The following is an 18,709-nucleotide window of genomic DNA, read 5'->3' on the forward strand; positions in this document are numbered from 1 at the left end:
CTAGTTGCTCCTTGTAATTGGTGGAACAACTCGAACACCCATATTAGGCCAATAGAGTTTATCTTTAGGAAGATAGAATCCAATTGCATATGTTCCTCTATATGCCTCTGTTGTATACCAAGGACCACACAATTGATTGAAATAATAATTGATTTTTACACACACTGCAATGGTATGGATACAAGGAATTTGTTCCATTTGAAAATGGGTGCATGTACATGTCATATTCGCCAAATCATACTGATACAACTTTTCATCGTCCATAGTGATTTCATACATATTATTCGTATACCGATGTACACGACATGCTCTTGTTGTATCCATCTTATTTTTTAGAGAAGCATCAATAGATAGAGTATTGAACGATGTCATCTTTTCTGCAGATTCATGTCTTTTCACAAAAAAATTATTAAATCTATAAAAGGTTGCTGCCACCAATGCTAGAATTGGAAACCTTCTAGCACCTCTTCAAACATTATTAAAGCTCTTAGACATATTGGTGGTCAACACACCAAAGCGAACATTGTCATCATGAGCTAATGACCAAAACTCAGGACTCAATTGTCCTTCTATCAATAATTCTTTCGCTCTCTAACTTTGTTGCTCAATCAACTCCATCGTATGATCAAATTCAATAATATTTGTCTTCCTTCCTGCAAACCATATGAGAGCAATCTATGTTTCATTTTTGAACGTCTTCTTGAAATTGGCAACTAAATGACGCACACAAAAACGATGAAAACATTCCGAAGGAGAAATTGCCTCTCGACTGCCCTTATTAAACCCTTTTGACGATCTGAAATCAGAGTAAATGGTTTTTTTCCTTTAATAAAAAAACAATCTAGACAAGCTAAAAACCATTTCCAACTATTTTGATTTTTGATTCAACAATAGCAAAAGCTAGAGGAAAAAGACCATTGTTCCCATCAAGAGTAGTAGCAATCAACAGACAATGAGGATACTTCCCATATAAATGTGTTCCATCAACACTAATAAGGGGTCTATAGTATTGAAATCCTGCAATGGATGACACAAATGCCCAAAAGACACACTTAAACATCCTTTCATGGCCAAATTCCTCACAACACAGTATAAATTCATTAGCTGGATTCGCCTCTTTTATTGCATCTAAAAACCGTGGCAAAAGATTATATGATTCATCCCAATCACCATAAATTACTTTTATAGCCTTGCATTTTGCTCTCCATGTTTTCCCATACTCGACAGAGATATGATACTTATCTTTCATGATCTACTGTATTTCATTAGGACTCAAAGTAAATTTCGTCTTCACTGTTAGCATAATAACTCTACAAATGAAAGATGATATACACACTGGATTATCTTCGCGAATAATACTATTAACACAAGTGTTATCTCCACCCTACATTCTTATGTTAAATTGACGACTCCTTCGATCACATGCTTTGAGTTAACTGGCGGGTTTCGACATTTTCTAGAGTTACGCCCCGATTGTTTACATGTACCACAAACATAGGTATCACGTTCTCCTTCATCCATTTTTGTACGTATATGAACAGAATGTGGACGACCAGGTTGCTTCCTTGCAATTGGTGGAATAACTCGAACGCCCGTATTAGGCCAGTTAGTTTATCTTTAGGAAGATAGAATCCAATTGCATATGTTCCTCTATATGCCTCTGTTGTATATCAAGGACCACACAATTGATTGAAATAATAATTGATATTTGCACACACTGCAATGGTATGGGTACAAGGAATTTGTTCCATTTGAAAATGGGTGCATGTACATGTCATATTCGCCAAATCAACCTGATACAACTTTTCATCGTCCATAGTGATTTCATACATATTATTCGTATACCGATGTACACGACATGCTCTTGTTGTATCCATCTTATTTTTTAGAGAAGCATCAATAGATAGAGTACTGAACGATGTCATCTTTTCTGCAGATTCATGTCTTTTCACAAAAAAAATTTATTCAATTTATAAAAGGTTGCTACCACCAATGCTAGAATTGGAAGCCTTCTAGCACCTCTTCGAACATTATTAAAGCTCTTAGGCATATTGGTGGTCAACACACCAAAGCGAACATTGTCATCGTGAGCTAATGACCAAAACTCAGGACTCAATTGTCCTTCTGTCAATAATTCTTTCGCTCTCAAACTTTGTTGCTCAATCAACTCCATCGTATGATCAAATTCAATAATAATATTTGTCTTCCTTCCTGTAGACCATGTGAGAGTAATTAATGTTTCATTTTTGAACGTCTTCTTGAAATTGGCAACTAAATGACGCACACAAAAATGATGAAAACATTCCGATGGTAGAAATTGCTTCTCGGCTGCCCTTATTAAACCCTTTTGACGATCTGAAATCAGAGTAAATGGTTTTTTTCCTTTAATAACAAAATGATCTAGACAAACTAAAAACCCTTTCCAACTGTTTTGATTTTTTGATTCAACAATAGCAAAAGCTAGAGGAAAAAGACCATTGTTCCCATCAAGAGTAGTAGCAATCAACAGACAATGAGGATACTTCCCATATAAATGTGTTCCATCAACACTAATAAGGGGTCTATAGTATTGAAATCCTGCAATGGATGACCCAAATGCCCAAAAAATACACTTAAACATCTTTTCATGGCCAAATTCCTCACAACACAGTATAAATTCATTAGCTGGATTCGCCTCTTTTATTGCATCTAAAAACCGTGGCAAAAGATTATATAATTCATCCCAATCACCATAAATTACTTTTATAGCCTTGCATTTTGCTCTCCATGTTTTCCCATATTCGATATAGATATGATACTTATCTTTCATGATCTGCTGTTTATCATTAGGACTCAAAGTAAATTTCGTCTTCACAGTTGGCATAATGACTTTAGAAATGAAAGATGATGTACACACTGGATTATCTTCGCGAATAATATTATTAACACAAGTTTGATCTCCACCATACATTCTTATGTTAAATTGACGACTCCTTCGATCACATGCTTTGAGTTAACTGGCGGGTTTCGACATTTTCTAGAGTTACGTCCCGATTGTTTACATGTACCACAAACATAGGTACCACGTTCTCCTTTATCCATTTTCGTATGTATATGAACTGAACGTAGATGACCTGGTTGCTTTCTTGCAATTGGTGGAACAACTCGAACATCCGTATTAGGCCAGTAGAGTTTATCTTTAGGAAGATAGAATCCAATTGCATATTTTCCTCTATATGCCTCTGTTGTATACCAAGGACTACACAATTGATTGAAATAATAATTGATTTTTGCACACACTGCAATGGTATGGGTACAAGGATTTTGTTCCATTTGAAAGTGGGTGCATGTACATGTCATATTCGCCAAATCAACCTGATACAACTTTTCATCGTCCATAGTGATTTCATGCATATTATTTGTATACAGATGTACACGACATGCTCTTGTTGTATCCATCTTATTTTTTAGAGAAGCATTAATGGATAGAGTACTAAACAATGTCATCTTTTCTACAGATTCATGTCTTTTCACAAAAAAAATTTATTCAATCTATAAAAGGTTGCTACCACCAATGCTAGAATTGGAAGCCTTCTAGCACCTCTTCGAACATTATTAAAGCTCTTAGACATATTGGTGGTCAACACACCAAAGCGAACATTGTCATCGTGAGCTAATGACCAAAACTCAGGACTCAATTGTCCTTCTGTCAATAATTCTTTCGCTCTCTAACTTTGTTGCTCAATCAACTCCAACGTATGATCAAAGTCAATAATATTTGTCTTCCTTCCTGCATACCATATGAGAGCAATCAATGTTTCATTTTTGAACGTCTTCTTGAAATTGGCAACTAAATGACGCACACAAAAACGATGAAAACATTCCAAAGGTAGAAATTGCCTCTCGACTACCCTTATTAAACCCTTTTGACGATCTGAAATCAGAGTAAATGGTTTTTTTCCTTTAATAACAAAACGATCTAGACAAGCTAAAAACCATTTCCAACTGTTTTGATTTTCTTATTCAACAATAGCAAAAGCTAGAGGAAAAAGACCATTGTTCCCATCAAGAGTAGTAGCAATCAACAGACAATGAGGATACTTCCCATATAAATGTGTTCCATCAACACTAATAAGGGTGTATAGTATTGAAATCCTGCAATGGATGACCCAAATGCCCAAAAAACAGGCTTAAACATCCTTTTATGGGCAAATTCCTCACAACACAGTATAAATTCATTAGCTAGATTCGCCTCTTTTATTGCATCTAAAAATCGTGGCAAAAGATTATATGATTCATCCCAATCACCATAAATTGATTTTATAGCCTTGCATTTTGCTCTCCATGTTTTCCCATACTCGATAGAGATATGATACTTATCATTCATGATCTGCTATTTATCATTAGGACTCAAAGTAAATTTCGTCTTCACTGTTGGCATAATGACTTTACAAATGAAAGATGATGTACACACTGGATTATCTTCGCGAATAATATTATTGACACAAGTGTGATCTCCACCATACATTCTTATCTTAAATTGACGACTCCTTCGATCACATGCTTTGAGTTAACTGGCGGGTTTCGACATTTTCTAGAGTTACGCCCCGATTGTTTACATGTACCACAAACATAGGTACCACGTTCTCCTTTATCCATTTTTTTATGTATATGAACTGAACGTAGACGACCTGGTTGTTTCCTTGCAATTGGTGGAACAACTCGAACATCTGTATTAGGCCAGTAGAGTTTATCTTTAGGAAGATAGAATCCAATTGCATATGTTCCTCTATATGCCTCTATTGTATACCAAGGACCACACAATTGATTGAAATAATAATTGATTTTTGCACACACTGCAATGGTATGGGTACAAGGAATTTGTTCCATTTGAAAATGGGTGCATGTACATGTCATATTCGCCAAATCAACCTGATACAACTTTTCATCGTCCATAGTGATTTCATGCATATTATTCGTATACCGATGTACACGACATGCTCTTGTTGTATCCATCTTATTTTTTAGAGAAGCATCAATAGATAGAGTACTGAACGATGTCATCTTTTCTGCAGATTCATGTCTTTTCACAAAAAAAAATTATTCAATCTATAAAAGGTTGCTGCCACCAATGCTAGAATTGGAAGCCTTCTAGCACCTCTTCGAACATTATTAAAGCTCTTAGACATATTGGTGGTCAACACACCAAAGCGAACATTGTCATCGTGAGCTAATGACCAAAACTCAGGACTCAATTGTCCTTCTGTCAATAATTCTTTCTCTCTCTAACTTTGTTGCTCAATCAACTCCATCGTATGATCAAATTCAATAATATTTGTCTTCCTTCCTGCATATCATATGAGAGCAATCAATGTTTCATTTTTGAACGTCTTCTTGAAATTGGCAACTAAATGACGCACACAAAAACGATGAAAACATTCTGAAGGTAGAAATTGCCTCTCGACTGCCCTTATTAAACCCTTTTGACGATCTGAAATCAAAGTAAATGGTTTTTTTCCTTTAATAACAAAACGATCTAGACAAGCTAAAAACCATTTCCAACTGTTTTGATGTTCTGATTCAACAATAGCAAAAGCTAGAGGAAAAAGACCATTGTTCCCATCAAGAGTAGTAGCAATCAACAGACAATGAGGATACTTCCCATATAAATGTGTTCCATCAACACTAATAAGGGGTCTATAGTATTGAAATCCTGCAATGGATGACCCAAATGCCCAAAAAACACACTTAAACATCCTTTCATTGCCAAATTCTTCACAACGCAGTATAAATTCATTAGCTGGATTCACCTCTTTTATTGCATCTAAAAACCGTGGAAAAAGATTATATAATTCATCCCAATCACCATAAATTGCTTTTATAGCCTTGCATTTTGCTCTCCAAGTTTTCCCATACTCGATAGAGATATGATACTGATCTTTCATGATCTGATGTATATCATTAGGACTCAAAGTAAATTTCGTCTTCACTGTTGGCATAATTACTTTACAAATGAAAGATAATGTACACACTGGATTATCTTCGCGAATAATATTATTAACACAAGTGTGATCTCCACCATACATTCTTATCTTAAATTGATGACTCCTTCGATCACATGCTTTGAGTTAACTGGCGGGTTTCGACATTTTCTAGAGTTACGCCCTGATTGTTTACATGTACCACAAACATAGGTACCACATTCTCCGTTATCCATTTTTGTACGTATATGAACTGAACGTAGACGACCTGGTTGCTTCCTTGCAATTGGTGGAACAACTCGAACATCCGTATTAGGCCAGTAGAGTTTATCTTTAGGAAGATAGAATCCAATTGCATATGTTCCTCTATATGCCTCTGTTATATACCAGGGACCACACAATTGATTGAAATAATAATTGATTTTTGCACACACTGCAATGGTATGGGTACAAGGAATTTGTTCCATTTGAAAATGGGTGCATGTACATGTCATATTCGCCAAATCAACCCGATACAACTTTTCATCGTCCATAGTGATTTCATGCATATTATTCGTATACCGATGTACACGACATGCTCTTGTTGTATCCATCTTATTTTTTAGAGAAGCATCAATAGATAGAGTACTGAACGATGTCATCTTTTCTGCAGATTCATGTCTTTTCACAAAAAAAAATTATTCAATCTATAAAAGGTTGCTGCCACCAATGCTAGAATTGGAAGCCTTCTAGCACCACTTCGAACATTATTAAAGCTCTTCGACATATTGGTGGTCAACACACCAAAACGAACATTGTCATCGTGAGCTAATGACCAAAACTCAGGACTCAATTGTCCTTCTGTCAATAATTCTTTCTCTCTCTAACTTTGTTGCTCAATCAACTCCATCGTATGATCAAATTCAATAATATTTGTCTTCCTTCCTGCATACCATATGAGAGCAATCAATGTTTCATTTTTGAACGTCTTCTTGAAATTGGCAACTAAATGACGCACACAAAAATGATGAAAACATTCTGAAGGTAGAAATTGCCTCTCGACTGCCCTTATTAAACCCTTTTGACGATCTAAAATCAGAGTAAATCGTTTTTTTCCTTTAATAACAAAACGATCTAGACCAGCTAAAAACCATTTCCAACTGTTTTGATGTTCTGATTCAACAATAGCAAAAGCTAGAGGAAAAAGACCATTGTTCCCATCAAGAGTAGTAGCAATCAACAGACAATGAGGATACTTCCCATATAAATGTGTTCCATCAACACTAATAAGGGGTCTATAGTATTGAAATCCTGCAATGGATGACCCAAATGCCCAAAAAACACACTTAAACATCCTTTCATGGCCAAATTCCTCACAACACAGTATAAATTCATTAGATGGATTCGCCTCTTTTATTGCATCTAAAAACCGTGGAAAAAGATTATATGATTCATCCTAATCACCATAAATTGCTTTTATAGCCTTGCATTTTGCTCTCCAAGTTTTCCCATACTCGACAGGGATATGATACTTATCTTTCATGATCTGTTGTATATCATTAGGGCTCAAAGTAAATTTCGTCTTCGGTGTTGGCATAATGACTTTACAAATGAAAGATGATGTACACACTGGATTATCTTCGCGAATAATACTATTAACACAAGCGTGATCTGCACCATACTTTCTTATTTTAAATTGACGACTCCTTCGATCACATGATGCAGAAACACTCCAAGGGCATCCATCTACACCACATTTAATTTTATAATCAAAACTACTAAACCTTAATGTCTTATACTTAACATGTCTTTCAATGGAGTATTTTTTCAAAAAAAATATATTTAAGACTTATCCTCAAATATTTGACCCACGCTGATATTATTTGATGTTGAGTTTAAAATATTTATTATTCTAGAATCATATTTGATACATCTAGTATTAACCTCCTAGGCATCTTTATATATATCTGGGTACCCAATTGAATATGTTGTTTCAACTTTGTTTCTATGAACCCCGACTTCGAATATCTCATGCCCATCCCCTTCACTATCTTCTGAACCAATATCATTATCACTAAAACTATCACTATCATTATCATTAACAACCCTGAATAAACACAACAATAAACATAAAAATACGAGTAGGTATAACATAAATATCACACATTTAACAACGAAAGGGTAAAAGAATGACATGGGAGAAGACGTTCCACACTCAGACAATGATGCAATAGACGAGGGGTTCAAAAACCCCACTTCACGCCCTTGTGTATTAAACCTATATAGATATTAGTTTGTACTTAAAAAACAAGTCATGTAAACTTAACAATTCATATCATAAATATACGTACATAAATATTTACTCCTGTATACGTGGTAATTCTTGTTCTTGGGGACAGGATGTTTCACCAATAAAGTTCGATTCCTCGTACCTTCCCTTCAATTGGCTCTTTGTCTTAGGACCTTTTCTAAGAAAATCTCAACCATAGATCGATTACTTGAAGCCATCTCAAATAATTCAATCAAATCATCATCATTTTCCACCTTTGAGATAACAAAAACCCCGTCAGAAAATGGAATTTTTGCCTTAATAAACATTTGATGAGTATCACCATCCCACCCTGTGAATCTGTACATCATTACTAAGAACTCGCTAAACTTATTCGAAACTGCAATCCTTTTCATTTGTGATTGACCTCCATCATAACTATGAAAATACCCAGACTTCTCCTTCAATTGTCCATTGCATCAACAGAAGAATCCAACAACTGACGCCATATTATCTATAAAAACTACATGCATTAGTAAGAGTTTATTTATGCAAAAAATTATCTAAGTTTTAGTTTTTATGATTAGTCCTAACAATGCAAAAACACACCTAAGTCCAAATTCACCAAATACCTCTGGTAGAGCCCCGTATGACTTCACAGTCACTACGAACCGTCAGTGATGGGGGGTCGGGCTTCATTAGCTAATGGACGCCCGTGAAAGCGACTCAACCTAGTTTGAACTGGACTCAACCCACTTTCCATTACCCAACCTACTCTTAATCAGAATTTGTACCCATCCTAGTAACTAGGGCAAACATAAGAAAACATAAACAAAACAAAACAAAACTCATGTGGTGGATATTTATAACACCCAAAGCTCCTCACCACATGGAATGATCATTCCATGACACTTCAAATTTATTTAACAACAACTAGCAACTAAAAATCTTGCAAATCTTATCTCAATAGAGTAAAATGTAACTTCATAAATCAAAAAATTAAACGAAATTAACTAAAATTAAACTAGAAACTTCAAAAAATACAACATTCAATGGCATAGGAATCCATAAACTAAAAAACAGCAAATTATATAGAAAATCCATAAACTTAAATTAAACTTTACAATAATTTTAATTTATCTGCAATTGACAAAAATTTCATTAACATAAAATCAAAATTAAACAGTAAATTGCAAAAAAAAAATAATAATTAAACACCTAAATTCAAATCAACATTATAATTAAACATAGTAAATAGATTCAACTAACGAACGCCCTAAAAAATCACCCTGCTAAATCAGCTTCTGAAATTCAAAATCGGGTTTGGAGGGTGAGTAGGGCTTCGGTTTTGAGAGAAGGGGCGGCGAAAGAGTGAAATAATAGGGTATTAAGAGAGGGGGCGCTGAGAGGAAATTATAGGGTTCGGTTTTGAGAGAGGGGGCGACGAAGAGATGAAATAATAGTTTTTGGTTTTGAGAAAAGGGATGAACAGAGGGGAATGGAGAAGAAGAATGAGAGATGAGGCTGAGACAAAGTTTGAGTTTGAGGCAAAGAGAGAGCAGTTGAGAGGGGGGCGTCGAGGCCGAGGCCGAGCAGCGGCAGTAGGGGAGCGGCGAGAGGAGAGGGGCTGATACGAGAGGCGAGGAGAAAGATCGAGGAAGAGATTAGAACGAAAAATATAAGTGAGGGCTGACATGGCAGACACTTACGTGGCCCTAGATGACAGGGCAAAAAGACGGTAATATATAATGATGTGGCAGCTTACGTGGCAGCTGATGTGTCGGGATAATAACGTGGCAGCTTATGTTTTAATGTACTCACGTTACACTGATGACGTAAAGACACATAAGCAGTCAAAGCTTACGTGTCGTCTTTGACTGTCCACATGTACAGTGGACCGGTTAAAGTTCGGTATTTTTTAAAATAAGTTTATACTGTCGTTGTTTTCAGAAATAAGTTTTTTCAAACTGTTATTTTGGTAAAACTCTCTTTTATAAAACAAAACTTGGTGCTTTTTCACTCTTCAGAACCACCACCTTTGGGCTCTTTATTTCTTCATGGCTTCATCAGTATCTTCTCTGCATCATTATTCTCTTCTTCCTCAGCCACACTAGGACAAAAGCTGCCACATGTTCTAACTGCTTCACTCAATCCCGGGCTGTTTACTACACTAATTCAGAGGAAACCGACCATGGAATCAGTGATCGTACAGACTTTATACTCAGCAAGCAAGCTTTTGGCAAGATGGCACAGACCAAAGACTCTGCGGCCACTCTCCTTGCTGGTGGAGTCGTTGACATTGAGTACAGACATTTCACACTCCATGAAATCTTATTTGCCAAATCTGAGCATTGCCCCTCCACTTCTTCTTCTTCCAGTGTGATAAGAATATGACATTCGAAATTGCTGAAGCCAGTAACTATCCCAACTATTTGGCCTTTGTGATATGGTACCAGCAGGGAATGAGAGATGTGATCGCAATGCAACTATGTGAGGTATTTTTCACCTGATTTCTTCATCTTTCACTAACAACTTTCCTATCTACTGAGAACCAAATGTCCTGAGCATCTTTTGTTTTGAAATGAAAGTCTTGTCTCCTACTCATCCGATGTTATCTGCTCAGACACATAACCAAGTCTGCAAGCTTCTTGACCGAACTCACGGAGCTATATGGGGACTGTGTCACCTCCCAGAGGTCATTTTGTCAATCAAAATGCTACTCAGTGATGGTGAAGAGAGGGATGAAGAACGGGTTATGACAATGAAATATGAATCATGGGCTTAATTCCATCATTCTGTAGATCAATGAATAATTGCCCTTGGTATAAATTTCCTTTCTGATGCCTCACCAACTTTCAAATCCTTCTCATGATGGTGAACTACACAAGTTAATAAGTAGGTAGTACAAAGCCATCTTATGTCAGAAGAGTGATGGAAACTAATATGATCCAAGATTGTAACTCTAAAATCTTACAATTGAAGAGATGTAGAAGAGAGGTGGAAAGAGAGGAGAGAAGAATTGCAGAAAGTTGCCTTGAATGAGCAGCAGTCAATTGAGGCTAAGCAACCCCTTATCTGTCTTCAATATCACTTTAGTGAAAAATAATAAGAAAGGACAATAATGCCCTTATTACATGCACCAGTTACGCCTTGTAACATAAAGCTTGAAAACGAAAACAACAGGCACCAGACTCATAAATGCCCGCCCTATGACACTTCAGGACTAACAACGAACATAACTACAATAGTGAAATGACCAAAATAAACCTGATTCTATATTTTCTAACCCTCCTCTCAAACTAGATCACAAATATCAAATATCCCCAGCTTGTCAAAAAATATCACATACTCATACTTCTCAATAGTTCTAGGAAAAATGTCTCCAAATTGCTAAGATGATTTCACATAAGGTTAATAATTTCCCCTTGCATCACAGCATCTCCAATAAAATGACAATCCACTTCAATATGCTTAGTTTTTTTATAAAAAAATAAAGTTAGTAGTTATAAATATAATTGTTGATTGTCACAGTTCATGATTATAGGTTTTTTATTTCAATTCCCAACTCAACAAGAACGGCTTTTACCCACATAAACTCACTCACAATGTAAGTCATTGCTCTATACTCTACCTAGGGCTGCAAATAGTTCAGGTTAATCTCAAACCCAAACCACCCCCCAATCTGCAAAACCCGATCGAATCCTCAAATAAATGGATTGGATTAGTATTTCGGTAAAAATATTGATCTGCACATAATAAAAATCAATATGTGGATATTATAAACAAAACCTAACCCAAACCAGTCCATCTATAAAGTAAATGGATTAGATTGGATCTAAAAATTTTAAACTCAAGATGATCTGTAGGTACCCGAAATCTACAAATGATTATTTTAACCATGGCGTACAAGTGCAATTGTTATAGCAAAGAAATGTATATTTGTAATCAGGGCAAAAGGAGTTAAACTCCATGCGTAGGAGTCAAGCATTTCAATAGGTAAGATGAAAACTTGGAGCATAAAATAAAAGGAGTCTAGCACATGTAGAGAAGTCGATAAAGAAATAAAAAATAAAGTCAAAAAGAGTCAACCACTATAAATAGTGAGTTTGAATTTAAAAAGGAGTCCAACCCTTCAGTTGAAGAAGTGAAGAACTAAAGTCTAAAAGAGTCGACCAGTATAAACAGTGAGTTGTAAATTTGGAAATGAGTCAACCCCTTCTATAGGATAGTTGAAGACTTGAAGCACAAAAATTCAGCCAACCACACTAAAAGGAATTGATCCTTTTGCAGGAGAAACAACGACAAAAGGACTCGACCCATCAAAACAGTGAGTTTTGAAAATAAATGGAGTCAACCCCTTTGTGAGGCAGAAGCATCAAAAGTAGAAAAAAGGAATCGACCCATTAAAACAATAAGTTTTTAATTAGAATGGAGTGAACTCTTATACAAAAAAAAAGAGCTACTAAGATGGAGGAGTCAACTACATCAAATGAGTGACTACATGCATTCCATTGTAGATGGCCAAAAATTCAAAATAGAGTCTATCACTTCCAAAGGAGTCGACCCCTTGCTACAAAAATTCAAATTAACATAATGTAGGCTCAAATTTGGAAATTGAGATCATCATGAGTTAGGAAGTTAACAATCTCCACATTGTTTTTCTAGGAGCCCACTCGGAGAGAAGAGAATAGCCCCTAGCCTCTCTAGTCCAAAAAAAGAGAGTAAAGCATGTTTTGGCACCATGAAGTTCTTGAGCGTGCATATTCATTAGTACCTAATATATGATAATTAGAGCACATATTATCTCTAATGTTTTAATCTTAGAGGGAGTGATTTAAAAAAAAATGTTTGCTACTAAGTGTCAAAGTAAAAAGCATTAAAAACATACGAAAAAAACTCATCTAGTTTAGAATAATACCATTGGGTTTTGGCTTATAAGACTTTTTTCCCATGTTAAAATTCTAGACATTCTAGACCTTAGATATTTAAGAAGCATCTAACAAGATATATATTGAGTGTAATATTACGTAATGTTACTTTTGTATAAGGGGTGAAATGTGTCGCCCTCTTGAAAATCCAAGATGTTTTAGCCAAACACCCACCCCTAATCGCAGACACCAACATGTAAATACTATATGAGGTAAGTTTAATTGTATAATGTGTCAAATTCATTGCGCTATGTAGGTTTTAGCTAGTACCTAACAAACTTCTTTTCCTCTAGATACAACATAACAACTAAAAAAATCTTTTACGATGCCTGACTTCTAGTATTTTGAGAACAGTGTGTATAAGTACCGATTCGGCCAATAGTCTGAAAGCCTAAAAGGAAGGAAATAGGAGCAATTTATAAAGACCATTCTATCGAACCTTAGACATCCGAACATCTCACTTGAAAAAGTTTGCAGGAGAAATTTCACAAATTGATTTGGCCAACATAAACCAAACCTCTAAGTGACTTACCAATGTGTTTAGCAGTCCAAATCATGAATTTTTGTTATTTTTCCGAAGTTTTTGCAATCTATTTGGCAATTTTTACAAAATGACCAAGTGTCATTTTCTAGGAAAAATTACTCTAAAACAACTAATTTTCTGACCATTTGATCATGTCTATTTAAACGATTTCTCACCACTTATGTTGTTAACCAACAATCAGTACAGTAATACAAAGAAACTCAAGCTCACCCAGCCTTCCCAAGTAATTTGAGATTTTCAAAGAGCCAAGCAATGGGGTCTTCCAATAGCTAAGTATTTGTGACTGTTAGTTTAAAATTTATTGTGTATACTTAGTACTTTTCATCCTAAACTTTGCTTGTGAATATTTTGAAATATTTTGCATCTGAGTTCAAATAAGTTTTGGTCGAGAGACTATTAAATCATACTCTAGATTGGGACCTTTCCACAAGTTTTCAAAAATGCCATTATTGAGTTTTTCGTATCTAATTGTGCTCATACTTTGAAATCACATATTTGAGATTAAATTGAGCTACTATTTATTATAGTAGAATCACCGTAGACTAGGTGTATTCTTTTGTACTTTGATATTGTAATGTCTACCTATTTAAGAAGCTTATATGCTCAATTTTAAAGCCAATAATCCATACCAAGTTTTAACCGATCAAAAGGTTGGATAAGCTATTTGGTAATTGCTGAAAATCCCTTTGAGGGGCTAGGTGCATGTACCTAGTACTACTGATCATAAATCCCTAGTGTTGTGTAGGTGTTATAATTTGGACCTTTGGGTCTATTATTGAGATATAGTTTTGCTGCCAAACATAGTTAACTCTGAGATGCAAACACCTTGGGAATGGATTAGCAGTCCAAGACAATCTCGGGTTGTGAACCACTATTTGTTGTTTTCATTGTAGTTACTTGTTAAGTTGCATGCTTTGTGTGTTCAAAACTACAACTTGATAAGCCTATTCAAGCGCCCCCCCCCCCCCCCCCCCCCCCCCCCCCCCCTCTGGGTTTATCCTTATGGAACCTAACAAGCAACTTAGGAACCATGATCTCATAGTCTTGTTAATCGTTTTATCATGAGAAATGGTTTCTCATAATCGTGGTCTCAACTTCTGCAGTTGCAACTCCCTCGGTAACACGAAGCCATGAAGAACCTTGATGGAAGGTTGGCCTAAAATATACGGTTTGGTCCCCTATCTTGTAACTCACTCACCCCTTCAGTTTACACCATCGCTGAGAGTGATCAGAGAGCGGAAGTACCAAATAGAAGCAGAGATCGTATGGAAGGAGGTAAGATTTTGGGCTTTAGTTTACATTTTCAGTCAATGAATTTCATGCGGATAATTAGACATTCATGTTTAGTCTAACAATTGGTATCAGAGCACACCTTTGATCATGCGTATCGATTGCTTCTCACTCTCTGTTTTTGTGAGGAGCGTCTTTTTTACGACGAAGGTAGACCCGAACATCGAATAGATGTCGGTGCATGGTCGTGATCACCGCAAGCACCATGTGGTATTGGAAATGACCAACGTCTAATTCGATGAAGGCAGATCAGTGGCACTCGGCCAAAAGGCTCCACTCTACGCACTCTCTATGCGATCACGAGGGCGACGACCGGCGGTCCTCGCATTTGTGTAATGCGTTGGCGTTAGACGCAGCACCAACGCCGGCAACCATTCTGAAAGGTTCGTCAGTGTCGACGTCATTTAGGAATGTCGGTGAACCTTAGTTTTTGCGCGCGGATGGAGGTTGAAGATGACCACCAGCACGCAGAAACATAAAAATTAAAATCATAAGGTTTTTTAGTAAATAGATTCCAAGTTGTTTCGGGCTGAATCGTATGTGACTCGCCGTTCCAGCTCAAAAATCGACTCTCAAGCCGGGGCGACTTAGTGTAAATAAAAAAAACCCTGACGGTTTGGGTTGACTCGAACAGGTTGCATCTGCTTTTCGTTCCAACTTGCCAAGGTGATTCTCCCAAGAGAGGACCGAGTTGACTCGGTTCTCAAATTTTACTTTTGTGCCAGCGTGGATTCGAATCCGAGTGTTGGCAACAAATTCGGCGCCAGTGACCAGAAGGCCACTGGTCGTCGTGTGTCAAATAAGTTGAAAATTTTATATTTATTTCCTGTAATTGTTTTTTATGCATTTTTAGCATATACTTAAATACATGAAATTAAAGTTATGCATAATATTATAGTTTTTAATTATGCATATATTATGAGAATATTTTTTGCATAATGATAACATGTTAATGTGAGTTAAAATTATGCAATTCATGTTATTCTCATACATTTATGTGATTTAATGTCTAGTGATCCAGATATTTTTTATTAATTAAAGAGTAGCCACAACATCTTTAATTTAATAAAAATTATATATTATGATTAGGATCACATAAAGAATATTAGACATTAATTATAACTAATTTTATTAAATATTATAAATTTTATCCCACAGGAATTTTTATTATATTTGAGTTTATTAGTTAGGATAAAATATCAAGTTATTCATAATTTACCCATAGAAATTATGAATTCATAAATAATTTGATAGTTTTATCATAAAAAAGTAGATATTAATTAAAATTAATTGTACTTAATACAATAAATTTTATCCCACTAGAATTTTTATTATATTTGAGTTTATTAATTAAGATAAAATATCAAATTATTCATAATTTACCCACAGGAATTATGAATTCATAAATAATTTGATAGTTTTATCATAAAGAATAATTGAATCTGCTTGAATTAAAAAATTTAGCGCATAGGCATTTTTTATGAAAATAGATTCAATTTTTAAGCATGATTTACATTGGTAAAGCATAATATTTTATTGAGGCTTCAGTTTTAACATAAGCATGTAATTTGTAATTTTATGCAGTTGTACAACCTACAAATTTCTCTGATATTCGTTGTGATATCCATGATCTTATGGGAGATAACTATAAGGTCTGGAAAGAGAGAATTCTTCTTCATTTAGGGTGGATGGACATAGATTATGCTATTAGGAAAGACGGACCACCGACAATAACTAATACCAGCACTGTAGCTGAAATCATGCTTTATGAATGATGGGAGTGATCTAATTGCCTCAATGTTATGTTCATTAAGACTAGAATTGTTATTGGTATTCGTGGTTCTGTTGATCAGCATGAAAATGTCAAAGACTTGCTGAAAGCTATTGATAAATAATTTGTCACTTCAGATAAGGCACTAGCAAGCACCCCAATCATGAAGCTCTCATCACTAAGGCACACCAGTATGAGAGGTGTGTACAAGCACATCATGCAAATGAGGGATATTGCTGCTCAATTGAAGAAACTCGAGGTTGAAATGTCGGAATATTTCCCAGTGCACTACATCCTGAATACCCTTCTGCACCAATATGGACCCTTCAAAATCTCGTACAACACACCATGTGTGTTCAAGAGGAAGGGAGACTGGTGATGGAACAAGGAGAAAGTGTCATGCTGGCAGCGCATGGAAAGGGAAAATATCAAGCCAGACAGAAAGGGAAGGGTAAAATATCCCCCCAAAGTGGTATTAAGAAAGATTTCAAGTGCTTCTTTTGTAAAAAAAAGGGACACATGAAGAAGGAATGTGCCAAGTTTCATAAATGACTTGCGGACAAAGGTAATCCAACCTTTTGTTATGAATCTAATATGGTTAATATTAATATTAACACTTGGTGGATTGATTTTGGATCAACGATCCACATCTCGAATTCCTTGTAGGGATTGCAAAACCTAAGGAAACCAGTGGGAAGTGAGCATCACATTTTCTCAGGAGACAAGATGAGCTCACATGTGGAAGCTATAGGAACTTGCTATTTAAATTTAAGTAGTGGATTTTTAAAAAAATTAGATAAAACCTTTTATGTTCCAAGTTTTTCTAGAAACTTGATTTCAATTTCAAGGCTTGTACCTTATGAATATTTCTTTAATTTTTCAGACTCATCTTTCAGTTTATATTATAAGTCTGATTGTGTTGGGAATGGTATTTTGTCTGATGGTCTTTATAGCATTAATTTAAAAAATAATGCCACTTACGATTCAATGCATGTTCACACTGGTACTAAAAGAGGTGTTAATAATGAGGATTTCTCTACATTGTGGCACCGAAGATTAGGTCAAATCTCCATGGATAGAATTAAAAGATTAGTAAATGGAGGGGTATTAATACTCTAGATTTTACTGATTTTGAGACTTGTGTAGACTACATTAAGGGAAAGTAGACTAACAAGTCAAAGAAAAATGCCAATAGGAGTTCAGCCATATTAGAGATCATACATGTAGTCCAGACATGGACTCAGAAATACTTTATCTCTTTTATAGATGATTACTCACGATACATGTACCTCTACACGCTTTATAACAAAAATGAAGCATTAGATGCCTTTACGATCTTTAAGGCTGAAGTAGAGACACAATGCGGTAAGCAAATTAAGATTGAGATCAGATAGAGGTGGAAAATACTATGGTGGATACACAGAGAATGGACAAGCACCTGGGCCATTTGCAAAGTTTCTTCAAGAACATGGGATTGTTGCCCAATATACCATGCCTGGTTTACAGGACCAAAATGGTGTAGCAAAAAGAAGAAACCGAATATTATTAGGCATGGTGCGAAGTATGCTTAGCAGCTCCAATCTTCCTAGATCCTTGTGGGCTAAAGAACTTAAGATGGCAGTGTATATATTAAACCGAGTTCCAACCAAGGTTGTTCCTAAAACACCATTTGAATTATGGAAAGGTTGGAAACCGAGTTTGCGACATATGCGTGTTTTGGGATGCCCCTCTGAAGTGAAAATTTATAATCCAGAAGAGAAGAAGCTGGACCCAAAGACCATTAGTGGGTATTTCATTGGATATACTTAAAGGTCCAAAGGTTACAGATTTTATTGTCCATCTCACAACTCTAGGATTGTGGAATCAAGAAATGCAAAGTTTCTTGAAAATGATTTGACAAGTGGGAGCTCCAACTTGGAACATAATTTCTGAGAAAGATCATTCAGAATCTCAACCTCTACCTCAAGT

The 18,709-nt window shown here is 35.7% G+C and overlaps 7 protein-coding genes across 7 annotated transcripts; 1 reads left to right on the top strand and 6 right to left on the bottom strand.

Annotated features, from left to right (window-relative positions):
* Window positions 1–1,249, bottom strand: LOC137938460 (uncharacterized). Its single transcript, XM_068783414.1, has 4 exons — window positions 859–1,249; window positions 744–796; window positions 597–675; window positions 1–377 (listed from the first exon to the last, which is right to left on the bottom strand). The coding sequence occupies exons 1-4, from the start codon at window positions 1,247–1,249 to the stop codon at window positions 1–3; spliced, it is 900 nt and encodes a 299-aa protein (XP_068639515.1).
* Window positions 1,250–1,418: 169 nt separating this feature from the next.
* LOC137938461 (uncharacterized) lies at window positions 1,419–2,950 on the bottom strand. Its single transcript, XM_068783415.1, has 3 exons — window positions 2,020–2,950; window positions 1,772–1,930; window positions 1,419–1,615 (listed from the first exon to the last, which is right to left on the bottom strand). Exons 1-3 carry the CDS (start codon window positions 2,948–2,950, stop codon window positions 1,419–1,421), a joined length of 1,287 nt encoding a protein of 428 aa, XP_068639516.1.
* A 2-nt stretch (window positions 2,951–2,952) lies between these two features.
* Window positions 2,953–4,366, bottom strand: LOC137938462 (uncharacterized). The gene is made up of 5 exons (XM_068783417.1): window positions 4,206–4,366; window positions 4,034–4,134; window positions 3,713–3,913; window positions 3,549–3,652; window positions 2,953–3,438 (listed from the first exon to the last, which is right to left on the bottom strand). Exons 1-5 carry the CDS (start codon window positions 4,364–4,366, stop codon window positions 2,953–2,955), a joined length of 1,053 nt encoding a protein of 350 aa, XP_068639518.1.
* Window positions 4,367–4,509: 143 nt separating this feature from the next.
* LOC137938463 (uncharacterized) lies at window positions 4,510–6,065 on the bottom strand. Its single transcript, XM_068783418.1, has 4 exons — window positions 5,408–6,065; window positions 5,270–5,326; window positions 5,138–5,209; window positions 4,510–5,048 (listed from the first exon to the last, which is right to left on the bottom strand). Exons 1-4 carry the CDS (start codon window positions 6,063–6,065, stop codon window positions 4,510–4,512), a joined length of 1,326 nt encoding a protein of 441 aa, XP_068639519.1.
* A 2-nt stretch (window positions 6,066–6,067) lies between these two features.
* LOC137938464 (uncharacterized) lies at window positions 6,068–6,726 on the bottom strand. Its single transcript, XM_068783419.1, has 2 exons — window positions 6,696–6,726; window positions 6,068–6,606 (listed from the first exon to the last, which is right to left on the bottom strand). Exons 1-2 carry the CDS (start codon window positions 6,724–6,726, stop codon window positions 6,068–6,070), a joined length of 570 nt encoding a protein of 189 aa, XP_068639520.1.
* A 96-nt stretch (window positions 6,727–6,822) lies between these two features.
* LOC137938465 (uncharacterized) lies at window positions 6,823–7,536 on the bottom strand. The gene is made up of 2 exons (XM_068783420.1): window positions 7,404–7,536; window positions 6,823–7,361 (listed from the first exon to the last, which is right to left on the bottom strand). Exons 1-2 carry the CDS (start codon window positions 7,534–7,536, stop codon window positions 6,823–6,825), a joined length of 672 nt encoding a protein of 223 aa, XP_068639521.1.
* Window positions 7,537–9,902: 2,366 nt separating this feature from the next.
* On the top strand, window positions 9,903–10,993 carry LOC137938466 (expansin-like B1). Its single transcript, XM_068783421.1, has 5 exons — window positions 9,903–9,946; window positions 10,102–10,119; window positions 10,236–10,545; window positions 10,587–10,703; window positions 10,832–10,993. The coding sequence occupies exons 1-5, from the start codon at window positions 9,903–9,905 to the stop codon at window positions 10,991–10,993; spliced, it is 651 nt and encodes a 216-aa protein (XP_068639522.1).
* Window positions 10,994–18,709: the final 7,716 nt, after the last annotated feature.

The sequence above is a fragment of the Aristolochia californica genome, unplaced genomic scaffold (genome assembly GCF_029961685.1).
Source record: "Aristolochia californica isolate CCGP_79_NKW_82.1479 unplaced genomic scaffold, dmAriCali1.0.hap1 SCAF_8, whole genome shotgun sequence".
In the NCBI taxonomy this organism is placed as follows: Eukaryota; Viridiplantae; Streptophyta; class Magnoliopsida; order Piperales; family Aristolochiaceae; genus Aristolochia; species Aristolochia californica.

Excerpts from the sequence above, each read along its gene's own strand:
- LOC137938463 (XM_068783418.1), bottom strand. The coding sequence starts at position 6,065 with ATGTATGGTGGAGATCACACTTGTGTTAATAATATTATTCGCGAAGAT. Across the intron at positions 5,327-5,407 it reads ACCTTCAGAATGTTTTCATC|GAAGGAAGACAAATATTATT; the intron begins GTTTTTGTGTGC and ends TATGATATGCAG. Across the intron at positions 5,049-5,137 it reads CTTTAATAATGTTCGAAGAG|AAAAGATGACATCGTTCAGT; the intron begins GTGCTAGAAGGC and ends ATGAATCTGCAG.
- LOC137938461 (XM_068783415.1), bottom strand. The coding sequence starts at position 2,950 with ATGTATGGTGGAGATCAAACTTGTGTTAATAATATTATTCGCGAAGAT. Across the intron at positions 1,931-2,019 it reads CTTTAATAATGTTCGAAGAG|AAAAGATGACATCGTTCAGT; the intron begins GTGCTAGAAGGC and ends ATGAATCTGCAG. Across the intron at positions 1,616-1,771 it reads TGATTTGGCGAATATGACAT|ATAAACTAACTGGCCTAATA; the intron begins GTACATGCACCC and ends ATCTTCCTAAAG.
- LOC137938466 (XM_068783421.1), top strand. The coding sequence starts at position 9,903 with ATGGCAGACACTTACGTGGCCCTAGATGACAGGGCAAAAAGACG. Across the intron at positions 10,546-10,586 it reads CACTCCATGAAATCTTATTT|TGTGATAAGAATATGACATT; the intron begins GCCAAATCTGAG and ends TTCTTCTTCCAG. Across the intron at positions 10,704-10,831 it reads TCGCAATGCAACTATGTGAG|ACACATAACCAAGTCTGCAA; the intron begins GTATTTTTCACC and ends TTATCTGCTCAG.
- LOC137938462 (XM_068783417.1), bottom strand. The coding sequence starts at position 4,366 with ATGAATGATAAGTATCATATCTCTATCGAGTATGGGAAAACATGGAGA. Across the intron at positions 4,135-4,205 it reads CTAGCTAATGAATTTATACT|GATTTCAATACTATACACCC; the intron begins GTGTTGTGAGGA and ends CATCCATTGCAG. Across the intron at positions 3,439-3,548 it reads TTCCAATTCTAGCATTGGTG|ATGGATACAACAAGAGCATG; the intron begins GTAGCAACCTTT and ends CTAAAAAATAAG.
- LOC137938464 (XM_068783419.1), bottom strand. The coding sequence starts at position 6,726 with ATGTCGAAGAGCTTTAATAATGTTCGAAGTG. Across the intron at positions 6,607-6,695 it reads CTTTAATAATGTTCGAAGTG|AAAAGATGACATCGTTCAGT; the intron begins GTGCTAGAAGGC and ends ATGAATCTGCAG.
- LOC137938460 (XM_068783414.1), bottom strand. The coding sequence starts at position 1,249 with ATGAAAGATAAGTATCATATCTCTGTCGAGTATGGGAAAACATGGAGA. Across the intron at positions 797-858 it reads AATCAAAATAGTTGGAAATG|ATCGTCAAAAGGGTTTAATA; the intron begins GTTTTTAGCTTG and ends CTCTGATTTCAG. Across the intron at positions 676-743 it reads GGCAATTTCTCCTTCGGAAT|ATTGCTCTCATATGGTTTGC; the intron begins GTTTTCATCGTT and ends AATGAAACATAG.
- LOC137938465 (XM_068783420.1), bottom strand. The coding sequence starts at position 7,536 with ATGCCAACACCGAAGACGAAATTTACTTTGAGCCCTAATGATATACAA. Across the intron at positions 7,362-7,403 it reads GGCTATAAAAGCAATTTATG|ATGCAATAAAAGAGGCGAAT; the intron begins GTGATTAGGATG and ends CACGGTTTTTAG.